The sequence below is a fragment of the Hemitrygon akajei genome, chromosome 32 (assembly GCF_048418815.1).
Source record: "Hemitrygon akajei chromosome 32, sHemAka1.3, whole genome shotgun sequence".
NCBI lineage: Eukaryota > Metazoa > Chordata > Chondrichthyes > Myliobatiformes > Dasyatidae > Hemitrygon > Hemitrygon akajei.
The window spans coordinates 6423592-6447764 of record NC_133155.1 but is presented as its reverse complement, the minus strand read 5'-3'; the positions used below and the strand labels follow the sequence as shown (position 1 = coordinate 6447764).

Here is a 24173-nt window from a genome sequence, read left to right as displayed (position 1 = left end):
TTCTTGCTTGTGTGCTTTACACAATAGTCAGCTTGCTACAGAAGGATGAAATTTATTGAGCTGGGATCCACCAAAATCTGTGTGGGTTTTTTTTTTGCCCTTCCTGGCCACATTCACAGGCTGAACCAGACGTCTTGGTAAAGTGGTTTGATCTTGAGCTTCATGTTCTATCAATTGAAAGGACAGCTTTCATATCTGCAGAAGCGTTAAGAGTCTGTGACAGAGAGCACTCGGTAAGCGCACTCCTTACACACGTGCATTTACACATGCATAAGCATTGCCTTGTCATCTGCTGTTGTGTTGAGTGTGCACACTTCTGTCTTCCGCCATTATTCTCATAATGAGTCCTAACCCGAGCCGATGCACTTGGTTTGGTTTCGTGTTGCCTTTCTCATCATACACAGGGGAATTTTCCACTTCTTTAGTAATGGGATGTGTATATGTTGTTTGTATAAAGTATTTAAGGTAGATTCTTGTGTTTATTTTGTAATATGATTGTAACCACATTGTAGGTGCAAGGTATTCTAATTCAGTTGTTAACATTAAGTTAACTTGGGTAATTATAGGTAGTATGTCCGGGTGCCTAATATACAGGGCTCACTGCCCTCAGTATGAGAGAGATGGGGGCTGCCAGTCGTTCACACTCTAAGGACTTCCAGTCAAGGTGTCGCCTGTGTACAACACTTCTTTGGTCGCCGTCTTCTGGATAGATCATGAAACCATATCTTTCACTTCGTTTACATGTGTTTTTTTTTGTCTTGGATGTGATTCTGGAACTGCTAGAGCCTGTGATTTGCTGTTAGGAGAATGTTTGGGTGTTTCAGCACTCTGCAGTCTCCGAGAGGATTCCGGAAAGCAGCGTGCGGGAGCCTCAAGGCGGGCAGGCTGCGAGCTGATGTTTGACTACAGAGAGGGAAAGATCTGCTGGAGAGTGTTGGCCAGGTTTTCTGCGTTTTGAATGTGGACTTGGACTACAGACTTTTCCCCAGTCTTATAGTTTTTTTATATTCTGTGTTTTTCGCCCAGACTTTCTTGTTTTTTTCCTTGTGGGGGTAATGTGCCTGTTTTGTTTGTTATTTTGTGCGGGAGAAGGGGTTTGGGGGGGTTGATGTGTATAAGATGATGAGAGGCATTGATCATGTGGATAGTCAGAGGCTTTTTCCCAGGACTGGAATGGCTAACACAAGAGGACAGAGGTTTAAGGTGCTGGTGAGTAGGTACAGAGGAGATGTCAGTGGTAAGTATTTTATGCAGAGAGTGTTGAGTGCGTGGAATGGGCTGCCGGCAGCAGTGGTGAAGATGGATATGATAGGGTCTTTTAAGAGTCTCTTAGATAGGTATGGAGCTTAGAAAAATAGAGGGATTTGGGTAATTTCTAAAGGTCATGTTTGGCATAGCATTGTGGACTGTATTGTGCTGTAGGTTTTCTATGTTTCTATGTGCCCGTTCCATTTTTTTGTTCATTTTTTGTGTGGAGAGGGTGAATTTTGGGGATTGATGACCGTGCTGCCTTTCTTTTCTTACTTGGTTTTGTGGCTACTTGGAGAAGAAGAATTTCAAGTTGTGTACTTAGATAATAAAAGAATCTTTGAACACTGGACTGTACAGAGCAATTGTGTTTTCCTGTAGATATATTTTTGTAAATATTGCCAGTTTTCCTTTCGTTATTTTCGCTAATATTTGTAAGTTTGATTTTTGACACACTTAATGAACACCTTGCACTGAAGCGGTAAGCGACTCCAGTCAATTTTTTCCTTTGGTCATAACCCACAAGCCAAACAGATTCCTTCCATACTTTGGAAGCTACATTTCATTGCTTTAATACTGCCTTTGCTAGCTTGCCATCTTCTAGTATTTATTTAACCAGTTTACACCTAACTATCCAACATATCTCCATGCGCTCATCACGATAGTCCTTCATGCTTTGGGAATGGATAACAAAACTGTAAGAATTTTTGTTGCTTAGTCTTTACAATATTTATTATAAATTCTGTTCATCCTTCCTGTAAGTCCTACATTCCTCCGAATATGATTTTCCCTCTGAGATTGATCTCTCTGAATATCTTTTCTGCTGCCAATCCACTGTTTTGAACATTGCCTTATATTGCATGCATTCCATTCTAAACCTCTCGTTTTCCTATTAAAAGTACTTAAAAATCAATTATTAGTTGAGAAAATGTTCAACCATGCCATTTGATTGCTTATTACTTGGCCGAGTGTTTAATTCCTATTATGCCTTTGGTTAGACACTTTGGTACAATTTTAAAGTACTGTATTAATGGAAGTTTAGGTGACAGTGTTAGTTTTTTATGTGACATTGGACAGAAATCAGTTTCATAGTTTATGGATCTTTATTGTTTTTCTGTGTTTGACTCTGTAATCTTCCATCAGAGCTTTGAATGCGTTACTGATGGTTTGACTGTTCCTGTTTTAAAATGAGATCTTGCTTCGTACTTCAATGGTAATGGAGAAACACGAAGATACTGTTACGGCATTATTTATTTTTATGTCACCTAATTATGATATTTGTACGCAAAAGGTTTAAATCAAGGAGATGAATCTTAAACTGTTCCTTGAACTTCAGCTGCATATTTAATTGACTTAATGGAATATTAGTTAAGTTTTGACATCTCTAAGCACATTTGGATGTTGCTTGCTGTTTCTTCTAACAAGGATGAATTTTAGCCTGATTAATATTATGCTGCATACTTTAAGTTTTACCTCTTTCAGTACCATAGGCTATAAAATTAATTTTTATAATTATAAAATTATTTTTTATTAGATTCCATCTTCTCCAGCCTTTTACCTGTCTCACCCACTTGGTTTCACTTATCAATCTTCTAGCTGGTGTCCTTCGCCTTGCCCCAACTTCTTATTCTGGTGTCTACCTCCATCCTTTCCAGTCCTAAAGAAAGGTCCCGCCCGAAATGTCAACTGTTTATTTATTTCCATTGATTCTGCCTGACCTGCTGAGTTCCTTCAGCATTTTGTGTCGGTTGCTTTGGATTTCCAACATCTGCAGACTTTCTCGTGTTAAAAGAAGGAACTGAGACGAAAGACTGACTAATGAATGGAGAGCTGAGGTGAATTGAAAGGAGTAGTGAAATGGCTGGCCTTAAATGAGGTAATTTAGAAACAAGATAGATTTGCCTCAAAGTTTTTTAAACTGAGGTTAATTGTAGTTGATTGAAGGTTCAAGATTGTGTAAGAGAAATTCCTAACCTTTTAGCCAACTAATCTGTTCCAGATAGTGACTGTGACTGCCTTTGTGTTTGGGGATTAGATGTGGCAAACTTTAAAAGTGTCCTGGAAAGTTTTCTGAAGCAATAGTGCTGCACTCAACTTCCTCTTAAAGAATGTGTTTGGACAAGTGTTTGATATGTTAGTGAGGGAGCACTTCAGAATAAGGGACCATTATTTATTTCAAGAAAGTCATGGAAAAAGATAGTACTGGTACTAAATTTGCAAATGGCTAATTTTGAAAGCATTGGACAGTACCTCTGTATAGTTGATTGAGAAAGGCTGTCTGCGGATGTAGGGATGTTTGGCTTCTGAAAGTGGGATAGAAGGAGTACGGAGCCACTGTTTTCCTTTCAGAGTGCAGGGCAAATTGGGAAGATTAGAAAATCTTGACTGAATCAAGGAACACACACAAAATGCTAGAGGATCTCAACAGGTTAGGCAACATCTATGGAAATGAATAGATAGTTTACGTTTCAGGCCGAGACCCTTCTTCAGGACTGAGAGTGAAGGGGGGAAGATGCCAGAATAAAATGGTGAGGAGAGGGGAAAGAGGCTAGCTGGAAGCTGATAGGTTAGGCTAAATGGGTGGGAAATAGCTGGAGAAGGAGAAATCTGAAAGGAGAGGAGAGTGGAGCATAGGAGGAGGGGGATCTGGGGGAAGTAATAAGCAGATGAGAAAGAGATAAAAGGTCAGAATGGGGAATAGAGGAAGAGGGAGGTAAAATTTGTATACCAGAAGGAAAATCAATATTCATGCCAGTAGTGTGGAGGCTACCCGGAATGGGAATTGGGATTAAAATGTTTGGTCACTGGGAAGTCCCGCTTGTGGTGGATGGTGCAGAGGTGCTCGACGAAGCGGTCCCTAATTTACGATGGGTCTCACCAAAGCGGGGGAGGCTGCACTGGGAGCACCAGATGCAATAGACGACCCCAGCAGCTGAAGTGTTGCCTCACCTGGAAGGACATATTGATGTGGGATGGAAGTGTATCGGTTCTGAACATCCATGGTGAAGATGAGGCAGTCAGGGCATGGAATTGGAAATTACTGAAGAGACCAAGGGGATGAGAAGTTTTGCGCATATAGGTGGGAAGGGACGGAGCCAATGGGGACGGAATGGAATGGAATTGTTACATGAGTTCAGTGGGGTAGGGGCAGGCAGAGACAATAGGCCTACCCGGACAGTCTTGAGTTTATGGATCTTAGATAGGAGTTAGAAGCAAGCAGTGTAGGTAAGGGAACTGTGAGTTTGTGGCAGTGGATGGGAGTTTCTAGAGTGTGGTTCTGTCCAGGAAAAGAGGTAAATATCATGTATGGGTGGCAGGGATCAACTGAATGCCTTGTGTTAGGAAAGTAGGAGTACTCTTAAGGAAAATAGAACTGGAAGGCCATGAGGTATCCCTGCAGATATGATGGAGCTTGGGAAATGGGTAAGATCTTAAATGAATACTTCTCGTCTTTATTTACTAATGAAAATTGGAGCAAACCAGTGAATTCAGGGGAGGAAGCAGTGATACCCTGGAGTATTATCAATATGTACTTATCTTTTCTCAACTCACACAAGTAACAGTGTATGTTTTCATTTAACCTAGATTGCAACTTGTTTACAAAACAAATTTATTAAAACAGCCATGCTCATTTCTAGAGTTAACCTGGAATACTTTTGAAAATGTTTACACATGTGTTCTACGAAGTCATTAGCACCGTTGTCTTCTATCGAACACTTGTATTTACGCCAAACTTCAGTGCAGGGGAAAGATTTTCTCAGAGCTCCTACAAGACCAGTTCAGTTTTATCTCAGAAAAGGAGTGCTGGCATTGGAGAGGGTTCAGAGGAAGTTCACAAGAATGATTCTGGAAGCAAAAGGGTTAATACACGAGGGCATTTGCTGGCCCTGGATCTGTACTCACAGGAGTTTAGAAGAATGATGGAGGATCTCATTGAAATCTATCGAATATTGGACTGAATGTGGAGAGGATGTTTCCTATAGTGGCTGGGACCAGAGGGCACATCCTCAGAATAGTAGGATGGCCATTTGGAAAAGATGAGAAGGAATTTCTTTAGCCAGAGGGTGGTGAATCTGTGGAATTCATTGCCAAGGATGTTTGTTGGAGGCCAAGTCATTAGGTATATTTGAAGTGGAGGTTGATGGGTTCTTGATTAGTCAGGGCATCAAAGGTTATGTGGAGAAAAAAGGAGAATAGGGTTGAGAGGGTTAAAGCAGCCACAATAGAATGAATGGTGGAGTAGACAATAAGCCAAATGGCCTAATTCTGTTCCTCTGTCTTATTGAGGAGGAGGTATTGATGTTTTGAAACACAAATCCCCAGAGCCTGATCAGATATATTTTAGAATGTGATTGGAAGCAAGTGATGCGATTGCTAGGCCCTGGAAGAGGATTGACCAGGACAAAACAAAGGATATTATCCATGTGTGACTTGAGCAAAGACTTTGACAAAATACTGCATGGTAAATTGGTCTGGAAGGTTAGAACAAGTGAGTCAAAGGTTTGGCCAATTGTATACAAGATTGGCTTGGTGCTAAGGGCCAAAAGGCAGAAGCAGGTATAGTTTGTTCAGGCTGGAGATCTGTGATTGGTGGAGTGCTGAGCTGTGGGTGCTGGTTCAGGTATGTTAATGATTTGAATGAAAATGCAGGTGACATAATTAGTAAGTTTGCAGATGATACCAAAAGTAGTGGTGTAATGGATTGTAAAGAAGGGTGTTTAAGATTACAACAGGGTCTAGAGTAGGGGTTCCCAACCTCGGGTCCATGAAGCTCTTCCTGAATCATTGAGTGTGTGCCTTCCGGCTTCAGTACCTCCTTCCTGATGAGATCCAGGCATGACCTGGGTGATGGGTATCCTTAATGATAGACGCCGCCTTTTTGAGAAGTCCTGGATACCTGGAGGCTGGTGTTCATGATGGAGCTAAGTTCACAACTCTTTGCAGCTTTGATCCAGTGCAGTAGCACCCTCCCCCCGCCATACCAGACGGTGATGCGGCCAGTCAGAATACTCTGCACGGTACATCTGTAGAAATTTTCGTGTGTTTTTGGTGGCAAACCAGATCTGCTCAACTAATGAAATATAGCTGCCGTCGTGCCTGCTTTATAGCCTATCAATTTGTTGGGTCCAGATTAGATGCAGAGATTTTTTTTCTCAGCAATATTTTTATTGTTTTTTTAAAATCAAGAAAGCATAGTACAAAGGAAGTTTGTGCAGTAGATAACAAATGTACAATTCACATCTATGAAAGATATGCACCCATAGTCCGATCATGCTTTGGTTGCCTCCCTGCCCCGACCTACCCCTCCCGATTCCTATCTCCAAGCTACCATTGCATTAGCAAAAAGGGTTGAACAGAACCTTTATCCCCACAGAGCTGCATTGGTATAGAGAAGGTATATTTTTCTAACCCACAAACTGTGGTGTATTTACACATCTGAGTTTGTAGAATTTTACCGGAGAATGCTGAAAGTCAGGGAGTTATGTGCAGAGGAGAGGAAGAAGGGATAAATCTTCAGTTTGGCTGGGAATTCTGAAAATATTCAAGAAAGGGTCCCCACACCTTTTGGAACTTTATGTCTGAATTGAGAGTTGAATAATGGATCTTCTCAAGGTATAGACTGGAGATGATGTCACTAAGCCACTGAGCATGAGTGGGCAGGACAGCATCCCTCCACCTGAGCAAGTCTGCGCGCCTGGCCAAAAGAGAGGCAAAAGACAGTATGCGACGTTTGGTCGGACTTAGGTGTGTGTCCCCCTCTCCGGAGGTGCCGGAAAGAGCAATCAAAGGGTTAGGTTCCACATTGTAATTAAGTATTTGGGATAGAGTTTGGAAAACATCTTTCCAGTATTTTTCCAAGCTAGGGCATGTCCAGTACATGTGAATAAGGGAAGTCTCGTCCCTTTTGCATTTGTCGCAGCAGGGATTAACAACTCGGTAAATGCGAGATAATTTAGTTTTAGACATATGGGCCCTGTGTATGACCTTGAACTGTAACAGGCAGTGGCAAGCACGTAAAGAGGTTGAGTTAACTAACTTGAGAACTGAATCCCATACATCATCGGACAGTGAAAAATTAAAATCTTGCTCCCAGGCAGTTTTAATTTTGTCAAGGGGGGGCTCGCCTCAGAACCGCTAGCTTGTCACAAATAGTAGATATTAGACCTTCACGCAATGGATTCATGCAGAGAAACATATCAACGTTTGTGTCGGGTGCCTCAGGGAAGTTTGACAACAAAGGGCTGATAAATGTCTAATTTGCAAATATTTGAAGAAATGAGTGTTGGGCAAGTTAAACTTTGCAGACAGTTGTTCAAATGATGCAAAGCAGTTGTCTATAAAAAGATCTTTAAAGCGCCTGATGCCCTTTCTGTACCAGTTGGGTCATGTATAGAAGGCTGGAAGCGGTGATTATGTAGAATAGGACTTGAAAGAGAGAAGCCAATGAAGACCACTATACTTTCTGAACTGAACCCATGTTCTCAGGGTGGGCCTGATCACAGGATCAGCAATTAGTTTAGGCGTAAGAAGAGGGAGTGCGGATCCAAGAAGTGCAGAAATAGAGAAATTCTTAACAGAGTTCAGCTCTGTTGCCACCCATATTGGGCAGTCAGATTGGCTGTGGAAATGAGACCAAAAGAAGAGATAGCGTATGTCAGCTGCCCAGTAATTTATGTGGAAATTGGGCAGAGCCATGCCCCCAACACTTTTAGATTTTTGAAGATGGACTTTATTCAGTCGGGGATGCTTGCCCTTCCATAATTTGGATGATGTGACTGAGTCTAACGAGTCAAAGAAGAGTTTAGGAATGAGAATTGGTATGGATTGAAAAAGGTATAAGAATTTAGGAAGGATGTTCATTTTGACAACATTAATTCGGCCCATCAGGGACATGGACAGGGGTGACCACTGTGCTAGGCTCTGTTTTGTATGATTTAACAAATTAGTGAAATTTTCTCCAAAAGGACGCTTATAATTCCTTGTTACTGTGATGCCAAGGTAAGTAAATTGGTTATTCACTACCTTAAAAGGGAGGTTATGGAACTCTGACGCTTGTGCTTCTCCATTTATTGGAAAAAGTTTGCTCTTGTGTAAATTAAGTTTATATCCTGAAAACAGGCTAAATTTGTTAAGGAGTGAGAACATGGGGAGTAAGGAGGTGATCGGGATGCACAGAGATAGTGACACTTAGAAATTTGGAATTGCTCACTCTATCCAATTCACCCTCTATGAGGACTGGTGTGTATTCCCTGATCTTACCCTTTCTGAAGTCCACTGTCAGCTCTTCGGTCTTACTGACATTGAGAGCAAGGTTGTTGCTGTGACAACATCCAACCAGCTGATCTATCTCACTCCTGTATGCCCTTTTGTCACCATCTGAAATTCTGCCCACAGTAGTTTTATTATCAACAAATTTATAGATGCCATTTGAGCTGTGCCTGGCCACCCAGTTGTGGGTGTAGAGAGAGCAGAGCAGTGGACTAAGCACACACCCGAGGTGATTGTCAGCGAGGTGGAGGTGTTATTTCCACGCACAGATTGTGGTCGACCGGTTAAGAAGTGGAGGAACCAGTTGCAGAGAGAGGTACAGAGACCCAGGTTCTGGAGCTTTTCGCTAAGAGCTGTAGGAATGATTGTATTAAATGCGGAGCTGTAGTCAAGAAACAGCATCCTGATATGAGTATTTGTATTGTCCAGGTGATCCAAGGCCATGTAAAGAGCCAATGAGGCCTCACCATTGCTTTATAAAGCCTCAGCGGTACATTTTTGCTTTAATATTCTAGTCCTCTTGAAGTGCATGCTAACATCAATATGTAGTGGGATGTGTAGGCAGGTGGGATTAGAGTAAATGGGAAGGATGGCCAGCAGTGATGTGGTGGTCTGGTGGACTAGTTTCAATGCTGAGTAACTCCGACCTTCTGTTTTGAGATCCTTTTCACTCTGTAGCAAATCCTCTAAGCTTTAAGTTCAAAAGAAAACTCAATTTCCTTTTCATAGGGTGTTTTGAATTTTGTCTCTCTGATTTACAGACCATGTGTCGAATGCAACTTTCTGCCCGTTGTGCTGTTGGCATTTAGGGCACCAGTGAAGGTCCTTCATCTCTGTCGGTACATACAGTTCACACAGGTGTAAAGGGTTCTTCGTTGCTGTTTCCATAACAATTTTATTTTACCAGTCAAGGTTGTGGGCTCTCAGCTGCACCCCTGAACGAGGAGGCCCGGTGGACCTCTCTCAGTCTTTGACCTGTTTGGTATGGGTGACTCTACCAAGAGCCAAAACATAGAGCCCTGACTCCAGCTAAGGTGCCAGTCCTCTTGGCAGTGGTGGGGGTCATGGTGGGAGGGGTTTATGGCTACGTAGGATTGTTAATCTTGGCATGTTACTTTGCAAACTAGCTAATGCGCAAATTAGAATAAATTACAGAAATTGGGTTGTGGTTTCTGCAAATGATTGTTTATGAGACATTGCTTACCACAGGATTAGCTGATACAGTTGCTATTGGTTCAAATGCACAAGGAAATAAAAAGAAAAATGCTTTACTTAACATCTCTTTAAAAACCTGTGATGAAATTGTTTTGTTTGAAGGACCCCCTACCCCCCAGAGTGATGAGCCTTGTTATTGGGTTTGAGATGAGACAGGAAGAATTAAAAAAAAGACATTGACACTGATGTGTACAGGGTGTTGGAAATAATTAGTATTACACGGCGTTTGAAATTCTGGAGGTTATTTTTGTGCATTGCCAGTTTCAAATATTTAAGTAGCAGATATGCAGAAGGTAGTTTTGGGTTACCTGCAGTTTATAGTTAAAGTCTGTACAGTTTTTTCTTTTATCGTGTATTGCATTGTACTGCTACCACAAAGTTAACAAGTTTACAATATATGCCAGTGATATCAAATCGGATTCTGATTTTATATACAACCTTGAGACCTGTCTCCTTATAGTTGGTGACAAAACAAAGAAACCCAGTAAAACCTGTTTTTACAAAAAAAAGAGACTGTCAGACCCCAATGTGCAGGGGAAAAAAGCCAAATTGTGCAACCAACAAAAGCAAGGACACAACTGATGTTCAAGACAGAGTAAAGCCAAGTGATATAAAATTGTAGTTCTATTTCAAATGAAGCTAATTCTAATCTTGGTAAAATGTACATCCAGAGACTCTGGTTAAATCTGTACTTCTACGTTGCTTTTGCCTCTGCTGAGAGATTCAACCTGGCTTGAGAACCGACATCTCTTGACAATATCATGTATTGTGGTGATATGATGGCTGGTTCTTCGCTTGCGAAGATCAGGAGGGAAGAAGAGTCCTCATGAGTGACAGTACAATTGGTGACTGTAGAGGTACCCCTTCTCCGTCGCTGTAGGAGTTTTTTCTTCTTCCCACCTGCACTGCATGGGTTTATAATGAGGATCAGTGCACGCGGACTGATACCGCTCTTTAGGCTGGGGGATGTTCCACAGTGGCACAGCAAGCTGCAATGATCACGGTGACCGCAAGGCTGTAGATTGAGTATCAGGGAGCAGTTATAGCACCACTGATGCCAGACAGACAATCTCTGAATAGTATTGGTAATGACTGGGGGTCACCTATCTTGTAGAGGTATTGCCCAGAAGAAGGCAATGGCAAACCACTTCTGTAGAAAAATTAGTCAGGAACTATCCTGGTCTTAAGATCATGATCGCTCGCATACACCCTATCCTCGTTGTATGCGTCTTCAGACAATGTGAATTCACAGTTATGCGTTGAACCTATTTCTACCAACTTCTCCTTATATGCGTCCAAAACTCAGTTATGCGAGGCTATTGGGGTGAGAAGCACCGCTTTCCCGCCAATACAAGTCACGTGCGCACACCTCACAGTCTCAATCCTGCCAGTCTCACATTGGTTTTGGCAGCATGTGGATGTGCGATCTTGCGCTCTTAAACTTCTGTTGTTATTACCTACGGTACAGTGATTTTGTGCTTGAAATATTTAACTATGCCTCCTAAGTGTCCTATGTCAAGTCCTGGTCCATCAGCCAAGCAGCAGAGAACCACTTTAACACTTGAAAAAAAGTTGGAAATTATAAACAGGGCCGCGTCAGGTGAAGCTCTAGGACACTACTTTGGCCTGGGTGAGTCCACAATCAGAAACATAGAGAAAAATGCTGAGAAAATAAAAAGTACAGTGATTGATTCATCATAAGTGTCTTCAAAGATTGTTACCAAAGTGCGCAAACCGATTATAACAAAAAATGAGAAAATGTTGAATTTGTACATTGAGCATGAAACAGGAAAAAAATCAACACTCCGTTCCAATCATCTTCATGTGAAAGCTTTGGAAATTTATGGTTGCCTTTGTTCAGAGGCTAGTGAGGAAGTTGTTGAGTGATATTGTTAGCTTTAATGCAAGTAAGGGATGGTTTTCTAAGTTTGTTAATTGCCACAGGCTTCACAACTTGTGTGTGGTGAGCAAGCTAGTACTGACCAAGAAGCTGCTGAACACTACCCTTTGCAGTTTTGGGCTATGATAGCTGAGTTAGGCATCACACCAAAGCAGCTGTTTAATGAAGATGAGACCGGGCTTTTTTGAAAGTGTATGCCGAAACACGCTTACATAAGTAAGGATGAAAAGACTGTGTCAGGTTTCAAGGCAGCAAAGGATAGGCTGACTCTGCTTATGTGTTACAATGTCGAAGGAGACCATAAGATGAAGCCTGTTTTAGTTTACCATTCACTAAACCCCCATGCTCTTAAGGGTCCAGTATGTTAACTTTCTATAATTTATTATGTTGAATATTGCCTTAAATTGATGAAATATAATATGAATGTTGCCTTGTGGTACTGCTTTTGTGTTGTATTGGTATGAAAATGTGAATAAATTACAGATAAGACATATTCAGGAAGACCTCCAGAGCGCATCCCTATTTTCTCCATTTAAATAATTATTCACATTATGCATTTTCCATGCTATCCGTCGACTGCGAGGAACGTATCCCCTGCATATAATGAGGATAGGGTGTATATGGTACAGCACATATTGACAATGAAAACTATTAAGCACTACAACAAACAAGTTTAGAACGGGCATATGAAACTTTGAGATCAGTGACTTGTACTTGGAATAATCCTGATGGTGGAATGTCAATTGAGAATTATAATTTTTACTCCAAACAATCTTGCTAGTTGTTTAAAACAGAGATGAGGAAAGACTTGGAGTATCAAATATTGTAACCATGATGGTTCGCAGCAAAGACTTATTAAAAAGATGAAGAAGTTCTGATTACCTTTAGAATTGAAGAACAAAGGTTAAAAAGAAAATCTTCCTGTTTTGCTTTTATGCAGCTGCTGTAAGGATGTTGTATAAATAGGAAGCCTGCGGTCTTTATTTCTGTTGCAAATACTCAGGTGTTCAATTTCTTTCAGAGTAGCAGCAAGTTGTCTTGTGCATTTGCTCTTCACTGATGACTGTAAAAGGCTTTGTGCATGTTGTAAAATGTGCAAATTCAGTGCAGTTTAAAATCTGCTCTCTGCCTGGCCAATAGACTGTCTTGAATCTGTGATATTATCTGAATCTGGGGTTGCTTTACAGACTGCTTCCTTCCTGTGCCAAGAGATAGTTAGATGTTTCATTTCAATTTCTCCTGAAGCTCCTGAAGCTGAGTTCTTTATGCGCGTGTGTGTTTTTGTGTGTCTATTATGCTGTTTGTCCCGGTGGGCTAAATGGCAAAATTATGGAAAAGGAACCAAAAAGGTTCAGTCTCTTCAGAATCTTTTTAATTAATCGGCGCAAGAAGGGCCGGCATGGAATGTGCAAAGGTGACTCATCAGGCTATGCTCAGGTACTTGTGTGAGTATTTGTGAATTGATTACAATTGATTAAATTAAATGCAAAGTTTGATGTTGCGGTGCTCAGTGAGCTTGGCCATTAGCTTGCAGACGTTTTCTCACCAGTCAATGAAATGTCTGCAAGCTAATTGCCAAGCTCGGCGAGCCACAACATCAGACGCCTCAACCCAAGCTGCCAACATTCACCACTGACTTGGTGCAAAGTTATTAGAGAGGAGTGTTTTGGAGATGCGAAGGCAAAGTGATTTTTGCTTTTTGGAATGGCACAGGCACACTGTATCTGCTGATGTTAGAGAACCAGTAAAGTTGCACTTGAAGCTCTATTTATTGCTTATTTGTTTATTATTATTCTTATTTCTTTCTTTTTGTATTTGTATTTTTTGATAAGTTGTCTTCTTCACTCTTGTTGAAAGCTCAGGTTGGGCGGTCTTTCATTGATTCTGTTATGGTTATTATTTGAAAAACGTATTGAGTATGCCCGCAGGAAAATAAACCTCAGGGTTGTGTATGGTGACATATATGTACTTTGATAATAAATCTACTTTGAACTTTTGCACTTTGAAGGTGAGAGAGTTGTGCCAAGGACATTGAAAGATGGCATACGAGAATTACATATCCTCAGTTTGCTGATTTGTTATTGTTCGATATCATACAGAGCGCGTCGCACAACACCTGCGGCAATGTTAAGCCTTTGCCATGTTGATCTATTCGAAAGGATATGTAAAATATCTCAAAATAAGTGGAAATACTGGAAGTACTCAGCAGGTCGAGCAATATCCATGGAGAGCGAAGCAGAATTAATGCTTCAAGTTGAAACTAGGAAGGAGAGAAAATAGTTAGTTTTAAAATAGAGAGGGAGGAGGAAAGGTTAATAAGTCAAAGGGATATCTTGTAAGGGTGTGGTTACCCATAACTGAATATTTGTCCTGGATGTTGTAATGTGCTGACAGAAGATGAAAATAAAATTGCCTGTATCCCAGTTAGATTCTGTAATATATTTCTCTGAGAACAATCACTGATGCCCTCCACAAATACACCTTCCCTGGTACCTCACTGGGTTAAGGGGGGAGTACCAGCAGTTGAGAAAATCGCAAATGAAAAAAGCAGAATAGCAGGAACTATTGACCAATCAGCTTGCATCTGTTACTGGGAAGTTTCTGGGAGTCCATAATCAAAGAATAAATAGTTATTTGGAGAACCGAAGGGAAAGCAAACCGAATCAATATTGCTTTAAGAAACAAAAGTAATTTGTCAATACTCTTCAAATAATTCTTTGGAGATAGAAAGTAGAGGTGAACCTATAGATGTAGTGTAAATTTGGGTTTTGAGAAAGCATATAAATTACCACCAAAAGCAAAGCGTGTAGGAGCATATAGCATTGGGGTTGGGTGGAGGAATGTTTTACATGGATTGAAGACTGATTTTCACATGTATTACAAAGGGTAGGTGTAAAGGATCTTTTTTTTTTGATTGGAAAGATGATAACAAGTGTAATGCTCCAAGGATCAGTTTGTTTGTGATGTGCCATGTCGTATGACGTAGAGGATTATGGTCTTTCCATGACCATGATTGTCCCTGGCAAATTTTGCTACAGATGTGGTTTGCCATTGCCTCCTTCTAGGCAATGTCTTTACAAGATGGGTGATTGCAGTCATTATCGATACTCTTCAGAGATTGTCTGGTCGCTTAATCAGGACTTGTGATATGCACCGGCTGCTCATATGACCATCCACTACCTACTCCAGTGGCTTCATGTGACCTTGATTTGGGGGGTGCTACACCTTCCCCAAGGGTGGCCTGCAGGCTGATGGAGGGAAGGAGCACTTTGTGGCTCCTTTGGTAGAGGTGTATCTCCACTCAGCCATCTGGAAGGATCGGTACTTGGCCGATTATTTATTATCTGTGTTAATGATCTCAAAGTAGGTAGAATGCAACTATTCATGTTTATTGATGATGCAAAGATTGATGGCACGGTAGATTGCAAAGAGAATGTCTGGATTCTGCAGCAGGATTATTGATAGGATGAATGAATACTTTGGCAAATGGAAATCAATGAAGAAAACTGAGGTAATGCACCCCAGCAAGAGGAACAATACTGTAGTGGTTAGTACAGCATTTTTACAGTACCAGCGACCAGGGTTCAATTCCTATCGCTGTCTTAAGGAGTTTGTACATTCTCCCTGTGACCATGTGTGCTTCCTCTAGGTGCTCTGTGGCTTCCTCCCACAATCCAAAAACAAAACGGTTGGTAGGTTAATTGGTCATTGCAAACAGTCTCATGATTAGGCTAGGGTTAAATCGGGGGATCGCTAGGCAGCAGGGCCTACTCCGAGCTACATCTCAATAAATAAATAAATCAAAAGGGAGGCAATTATCTAAGTACAGAGATTCTGAAGTACAGAGGTGATCTGGATGTTGTGTATAACATATAGAAATTAGCATGCAGACATAAAGTAATTAAAAAAAGGTAAATTACATATAGGCTTCTATTTGCAGGGCGATTGAGTTTTAAAATAAATGATTGTTACAGTTGTGCATGTTATAGGTGAGAGTTGGAATCATATACAATTTTAATGTTTATTTATCAATATAGGCCCTTCTGGCCCTTTAAGCCATGCTGCCCCAGCAACCCCGACAAACCCGATTAACCCTAGCCCAATCATTTGACAATTTACAATGACCAGTTAACCTGTCCAGTATGTCTTTGGACTGTGGGAGGAAACCAGAGCACCTGGAGAAAATCCATGCATTCCACAGGGAGGACGTAGAGTCTCCTTACCTAAGGGTGTTGGAATTGAATTCTGGAACACCACCAGCTGCAATAGTGTTGGGCTAACTACTACGCTCCATGTAAGAAAGGATATGTTAACCTTGGAGCCTATCAAAAAACCATTCACTTGGATAACAATGGGGATGGCAGTGCCACTGTCTCACAAACAATGAAAGAAAAATAAGAACTGTGGTCTGAGTTTAGAAAATTAAAGGTTTTTATTTTCTAAAGCACAAGATCCTAACATGACATGCTATGATAGATGTTGAAATATTTCCACTTATGAAAGAGTCTCAAATGGTGAAATTAAGGGAATGGTCATGGAAAACTAAGGCATTTTTCTCAGGTAATGGTAAGTCACTAGATTTCTCAGTCCTATAGGTTTTTGAGGCCAGATCACTGGAATTACTGAAAGAAGGAATAAATATATATTTTTTGAAATATTGAAGGCAAAATGGAGCTGACATAGAAGAGGAGCTGGGGACTGGGACAGATCAGCCATGATGATATTGACGGCTGGGCAGGTAGCCAACTCCTGTTCCTATTTTCTCCTGTTCTTAAATCTTAGGTTGGTTTACTGTCATACCTCTTGATCTAGTTTCTCTAACCAAGTATACCTTCACAGTTCAATTTATTTAGCAAAGTTGCTTTAGCTATCTGAAACTAAAATATTATTTTTACTGTTCCCTAAAGACCCACTAACCCTTCCCTCCTACAAAACCTCCCATTGACTACTACTTGTTACGCAATGCTAGAACCAAAATATCATGTTCCCTTATTCCTCACTCATTTTTTTTTTAGAAAAAGGGAATCTGTTATCCCCTCCCTCCATGAATCTTCATTGTCCATGTTATCATTACATATTAGGTTTGCTTGGTCTACTTTTATAGCAGCTAACTTATTAGATGCACCTCTAATTTCATGCTTTATTCTAAGTTTTATTTATTTATTTAGTGATGCAGCACCAAACATGTCCTTCTGCCCTGACAACCCCGATTTTAACTCTAGCCTAATCACAGGACAGTTTACAATGACCAATTAACCTACGTAGTACGTCTTTGGACTGTGGGAGGAAACCAGAGGACCCAGGGAAACTCTTACATTCCGTGGGGAAGGCAGACTCCTTACAGAGGATGCAGGAATTGAACTCTGACGTCCCTAGCTGTAATAACTTTGCGCTAATTGCTACGTGACCATCTATGTATTTTGCTCATGCTGATCCTTGGGTGTACTGGGTAGGTAGCCACTTTTACTTTACAGATGCTAATCCAGAGGTTCCCACCTTTTTTTATGCCGTGGACCCCCACCGTTTACCAAGAAGCCTGTGGACCCCAGGTTGGGAACCCCTGAATCCATTTACATTGTCTCTTATTCCTCTCTCCCTTGGGTGTTTACCTCGATCGCTTCAATCTTAGGTTACATTATTTGACTAGTTAGTTTTGCATCCTTCCCACAGGGTAGAAAGAAGCATTTCTTCTGACCTTCGTTTGGATTTATGGTGACAAATATAAATGAGCAGGGCGATCTTTGTATACAGAGAGTGGTGGGTGTATGGTAGATAAATTAGGGGTGTTTAAGAAACTCGTAGGCATATTTATGATAGAAAAATGGAGAGCTATGTTGGAGGGAAGGGATAGATTAATCTTGGGAAAAACTGGCTTAATATTGTGGGTTGATGTGTCTGTGCTGTGCTTTAATGTTCTATCTTCTAATCCAATAATCTCCATGAAGAGTTACATTTGGCTTCACTGGGGAAGTTACTTTGATCCCTGGACTGCTGAAGGTAAAACGTATAATGCTCATGACTCCTCAGTAGAAAGTAGCAAGGATCAGCAGTTTCCTGTTTTATCTTCTTAATTGAACAAAATGACCTCTTTAGTCAGCAATCCAGATGCTCTGTAAATTCTGATAAAAATACATGTGACTTTCTGCCTGTGATTAAAATCTTATTTCATTTGTGTGTTCATTTCAATTGCATTCTCGTCTATCCCTAATCACGAGATTCACAAGTTCTGCTCTGAAAAGGGTCGTGAGATTTGCTGACCACCTTTTGAAACACCATTTCCTCAGCAAAGGCAGTTTTGAACTTCTGGTCCACTTCCACTTGTATTTTCCATTCCACTCCCACTTGGATCTGTGCTTTTAGCCTGTGACGTTACTCTGAAGGTTGGCCTTCAGCCCTATTAATTTGCCATGTAGCTCTTTCTGATGATAGAAGTTGTTTATGTTCCTTTATCCCCTTGATTGCCTATCATTACTGAAGTACTTTCCATGTCTTCTATTGTGAACCTTAATCTAAATAACTATTTAGAATCTTTGCCAACATTATAATTCCCATTGTCTAGTTTTGATTTAGCAAGAAGCAGGATATTCCATTTCCTCTGGGAGGAAGAGCATTAATTACCCCTCAAATCTGGTCCAGCATTCAATAAGATTATGGCCAGTCTGGTTTTAGCTCTTGTCATCCTAAGCCCTTTTTACTTCCTGGTAGTTCAAAGTTCTGTAGGCTTCTGCCTTGACTCCACCTCCACACTTCTTTGCATTAAGAATTCCCAAGAGGCACCACCCACTGAATGGGTGGACTATATCCTCTTAAGAAACATTTATTTTATTTATTCTTTTTGAGCACTTGAAAGTCAGGTGTTTATCCCTGGGCGTCTACATCTTGGAGGATCTGTCCTGGCCCCAACACATTGAGGCAGCCATGAGGAAAGCACGTCAGCAACTGTACGTCATTGGGAGTTTGAGAAGACTCTAGCAAATTTTTACAAAGGTACTGTGGAGAGCATTCTGACTCGTTGCATCACCCTGTGGTGTGGAGGCTCCAATGTGCAAGTTTTGAAAGAGGCTGTGGACACAGGCAAGTTGTCTCCCTCATGGGCAAAACATTCCCCAGTGCTGAGGACATCTTCAAAAGGCAGTGCCTCAAGAAGGTGGTATTCATCTTTAGGTACCCTCGCCATCCAGGGCACGGCCTCTTCTCATTGCTTCCATCAGAGGAGTTAGAAGCTAGAAGACCAATACTCAGCATTTTAGGAACAGCTTGTTCTAGCTTACAATGAATTTTAAAGAAGTCCTGATCAATTAGTGAGGTGGGCTGAACAATGAATGGCAAATGGACTTCAACTTAGATAAGTTTGTATTTTGGACCGTCAAGCCAGGGTAGTACTTATACATTGAGTCTCAGGGCACTGACAGCTATTCAAAGTTTTAAAAAAAGTTCAAAGTATGTATTGTGGTATAAGTGCTGTGGAGCGGGGGCCTGGCGGTAGAAGTGCACACCCACACAAGTTTACATGGTGGTGAAGAAGGTGTTTAACATGCTGGCCTTCATCAGTCAAGACATAAGTTTTAGGGGTAGGGAGATGGAGTTAGCGTTCTTTAAGTCACTGGTGAGTCTGCAATTGAGGTATCGTGCAGTTTTGGTCAACCTGTTATAGGAAAGGCCACGTTGTCAAGCTGTATAGGGTTCATGAGATTTTCAAGGGTGCTGTCTCAACTAGAGAACCCCGGTTATAGCAAGTGGTTCGCTATGCTGGATCTTCACTCTCTGGAAGGAGAGGTGACCTCATAGAAGTTTATAAAATCATGGGGGCTATGGACAAAGTGGATGTTCATCAAATACAAAGTGCTGGAGCCACTCAGCAGGTCAGGCGGTATCTGTGGAAGGGAATAAATAGTTAAGACCCTTCATCAGAAGCTCCCTTCCTCTCCAATCCCAATGAAAGGTCCCTGATGAACCCTCCCATTTTTGTTCCGTTTTATTCCTGAATATTCAGTTCCCGGACTTGGTTACCTTGTAGGGATGTCTCTGTGTTGACGGTCGGATCCAACTTATTTATTCCTATTTGTGCTGTTAACTCATCCATCTTGTATTGAATGATGCATGCACAAAGATAAGATCCTTTTATCTTTTTTTCTTACTGTTGTTCTTTCTCTGTCTCTATAGTCCCTGAACTCTTATGCAGGTATGCTCAATCTCTTTCTTGTGCACTCTGCTTTTTTGTTAATTCCTGTTATCTTTCATTACTGCCTTTCAGTGCTTTTAACCTCTGCTGGTAAGGGGGCTTGAGTATTAACCCGTTGATATACAAGAGGCAGGGTTCAATTCTTAATGCTATATGATGTAAGTGCTGAGTATGAGTCTTCAGAGTTACTAGTATATGGGTGTACTCTTTGATAAGTTAATGATAAGTACATAGTTACATAAAACTCCATTGATTTGTAATCACTTTGTTCAGAAATCCTGATAGATCAGCATTTGGCTCTGCAGCCCCACTATGTTAACTGGGACCACGGATGTTAGACTTGCTGGATTCACTGGAATCTTTATGCCATTGTTTAAGGTTTATTGATTATGGAATTGTCTAACATCCAGAAAGAAGTGAATTAAAGGTTTGTTGGGCTATAAGTAGGAGTGATATTAAAGTGTCTGAAAAATCTGCCTGTCTGACAGTGTCAGATTAGACCATAAGACATAAGAGTAGAATTAGGCCATTCAGCCCATCGAATCTGCTCCACAATTCCATTATGGCTGCATTATTATCCCTCTCAACCCCTTTCTCCTGCCTTCTCCCTGTAACATTTGATGCTCTGACCAGTCAAGAACTGATCAATCTCCACCTTGAATATGCCCAGTGGCATGACCTGCACAGCCGTCTGTGACAATGAATTCCACAGATTCACCACCCTCTGGCTAAAGACATTCCTTCTCACCTATGTTCTAAAGGGACGTTCTTCTATACTGATACTGTGCACTCTGGTACTGGTCTCCCCACCCCAGGAAACATCTCCACATCCGCTCTATCTAGACCTAGAGACATCAAATTCTTCTCATTTCACTCTCATGATCCTCCTCTGGACCCTGCCAGTACATCTTTTCTTAAATAAGTGGCCAAAAGCTGCTCATTGGATTTTTTTTTTAACAGGTTTGCTGTTAGTTCATGTATTGTAGGCAAATTCCAAACTGGTTCTGTCTTCTCAACTGACGAACATTTGTATGGGCAATAGTCAAGGTGTTCAGGGATCTCTGTTAAAATGTGTATTTGAGCTTCTGCATGGAATTGAATCTCATTCAGTTGTATGGTCCTGGTCACTTGGTTATCATCTACGATTACTCTCTGGTTCTCAAGCTTTAAGGAACTGTGAATCGAGCAGAGAACTGCTGGTTGCAGAACAGTACTCAAGGTTAAGAGTTTTAAAAACATATTTGTAGAGTTTGTAATTTAGAATTTATGAATTCCTGATTATTTCACAGTATTCATCTGTACTGATGTTGAGGCTTTGTAAGGCACTGGTGAGGCCTTACTTGGTGTATTGTGAACAATTTTGGGCCCCTTATCTAAGAAAGGATGTACTGACAATGGAGATGGTTCAAAGGAGATCGTGAAAATGATACCAGGCTTGAAAGGCTTATTGTATGAAGAGCATTCAATGGCTCTGGACCTGTGCTCACTGGAATTCAGAAGAATGAGGGGGGATCTCATTGAAATCTATCGAATATTGAAAGGTCTTGACAGAGTGGATGTGGAAAGAATGTGTCCAATGGTGAGGGAGTCTAAGACCAGAGAACACAGCCTCAGAATAGAGGGGCGTCCTTTTAGAATGGAGATGAGGAGAAATTTCTTTAGCCAGAATCATGTATCCATGGAATTTGTTGCCTCAGGCAGCTGTGGAGACCAAATCATTGGGTATACTTGAAGCAGAGGTTGATAGGTTCTTAACTAGTCAGGGCATAAAGGAATACAGGGAGAAGGCAAGAGTTTGGGACTGAGAAGGAAATGGATTAGCAGACTCAGTGGGCCAAAAGGCCTAATTCTGCTCCTGTATCTTATGGTCTTACCAAAATTCAAAATGTAGCTTACTGACTGGTGACTATATTATATTTACTTTAACTAAAGCATTCAGCTGTTCCATAGTCCAAGTCAGCTTGGATGTAATGGTATTTTTGTTTCATTTGTGTCGAACAGTCATTGCCACAATGTTCATCATGATTCCTTTGTCCTCCCCTACCTTTCATCTTCTTACCTCAGCAGATTATTTGCAAGTATCTGATTCGGTGACACTCCGCTACTGTCCAAGAGAGATCAAATATCCCTTTTCACATTTGAGTAACAGAACTTCCAACGTAGTTTCACAAAGTCTATAAATAACAAATCGTCATAGATAAAAAGCCTGTGTTATAAATCTATACATCAACGTTCAAGGTAAATGTATTATCAAAGGGTCATCATATACAACCCTGAGATTAATTTTCTTGCAGGCATACTCAATTAATGCAATAAGCATAATAGAATCAATGAAAGACTACGCCAACAGGGTGGGCAGCCAGTATCTAAACGGCAACAAATTATGCAAATACAAAAAGAAAAGATGAAGTAATATTAATAATAATAAATAAATAGTCAATAAAGATTGAGAACATGAGCTGAAGTATCCTTGAAAGTGAGTCCACTGGTTGTGGGAACAGTTCAGTGATGGGGTGAGTGAAGTTATCTGCTCTGGTTCAAGAGCCTGATGGTTGAAAGGGGATACATTTTAAATAAGCAGATTAGGAAGGAAGTGGGACGTTATGGTCTTACTTGCCAACTGCTATTAACGTTGACATCATCTGAAGGCACAAAGAGCATTTGTATTCTTGAAATATTGAGCTCTGGAGTAAGGTTATCAAATGTGTTTCCTTCCATCTTGTAGTTCTGATGTTTATCCTCAAACTGTGGGATTTTCAACATGTATAATCCATCTGCTGTTAGGCAAAGGTATGAGAAGTTAAAACACCATTGAATTCTACTTTGTTTTGGAATAAACATAGATGAGATGCCGTTGGAAAGATCTCTGTGGACTTGTGAATTTCTCAATTGTGCTTGTTGATTATTTTCAGTATGTTATTGAATACCAGTGGTAGTTCTCCAAATCAACATTAAAACCTGTGTGGATGAGTGTGTGCCCACAAAGACTTGCTGTGCATTCCCAAACCAAAAGCCATGGATGAACCAGGAGGTATGTTGTCTGCTGAAGGCTAGATCTGTGGCATTCAAGTCTGGCGACCCAAGCCTGTACCAGAAAACCAGGTATGATTTGTGGAGGGCTATTTCAAGGGCGAGGAGACAATTTCGGACAAGGTTGGAGGTGACATTGGATGCACGGCAACTCTGGCAAGGTCTACAAGACATTACTTCCTACAGAGCGAAACCCAATAGCATGAATGGCAGCGATGCTTCAGTACCAGATGAACTCAACGCCTTCTATGCATGCTTTGAAAGAGAGAACACAACTACAGCTGTGAAGATCCCTGCTGCACCCGATGACCCTGTGACCTCCATCTCAGAGGTCAATGTTAGGCTGTCTTTAAAGAGAGTGAAACTTCACAAGGCAGAAGGTCCCGATGGAGTAGTACCTGGTAAGGCTCTCAAAACATTTGCAAACCAATTAGCGGGAGTATTCAAGGACATTTTCAACCTCGTACTGCTATGGGCGGAAGTTCCCACTTGCTTCAAAAAGGCAACAATTATACCAGTGCCTAAGAAGAATAAAGTTGGTTGCCTTAATGACTATCGCCCGGTAGCACTCACATCTACAATGATGAAATGCTTTGAGAGGTTGGTCATGACTAGACTGAACTCTTGCCTCAGCAAGGACCTGGACCCATTGCAGTTTGCCTATTGCCACAATAGGTCAGTGGCAGATGCAATCTCAATAGCTCTCCACATGGTTTTAGACCACCTGGACAACACAAACACAGGATGCTGTTCATCGACTATAGCTCAGCATTTAATGCCATCATTCCCACAATCCTGATTGAGAAGTTGCAGAACCTGGGGCTCTGTACCTCCCTCTGCAATTGGATCCTTGACTTCCTAACCGGAAGACCACAATCTTTGCAAATTGGTGATAACATGTCCTCCTCGCTGACCATCAACACTGGCACACCTCAGGGGTGTGTGCTTAGCCCACTGCTCTAATCTCTATATGCACATGACTGTGTGACTAAGCATAGCTCAAATACCATCTATAAATTTGCTGACAATACAACCATTGTTGGTAGAATCTCAGGTGGTGACGAGAGGGCGTACAGGAGTGAGATATGCCAACTAGTGGAGTGGTGCCGCAGGAACAACCTGGCACTCAATGTCAGTAAGAAGAAAGAGCTGATTGTGGACTTCAGGAAGGGTAAGATGAAGGAACACATACCAATCCTTATAGAGGGATCAGGAGTGAAGAGAGTGAGCAGCTTCAAGTTCCTGGGTGTCAAGATCTCTGAGAATCTATCCTGGTCCCAATATACCGATGTAGTTATAAAGAAGGCAAGACAGCGGCTATATATTAGG

At 41.2% G+C, this 24173-nt stretch overlaps 1 protein-coding gene across 6 annotated transcripts in view; it reads left to right on the top strand.

Moving 5' to 3' along the window:
• The window catches only part of rps6ka1 (ribosomal protein S6 kinase a, polypeptide 1), a 165485-nt gene that overhangs the window by 77639 nt on the left and 63673 nt on the right, over positions 1–24173 (top strand). Inside the window, exon 1 of one of the 6 annotated variants that reach the window (XM_073034407.1) lies at positions 12900–13069. The exons of the other annotated variants lie outside the window; for them this stretch is intronic. Within the exon in view, the coding sequence (XP_072890508.1) occupies positions 12962–13069 (108 nt within the window). The 5' untranslated portion in view covers positions 12900–12961. Of the gene's footprint in view, positions 1–12899; positions 13070–24173 lie in introns of those variants that run through there. 6 annotated transcript variants of the gene reach the window in all.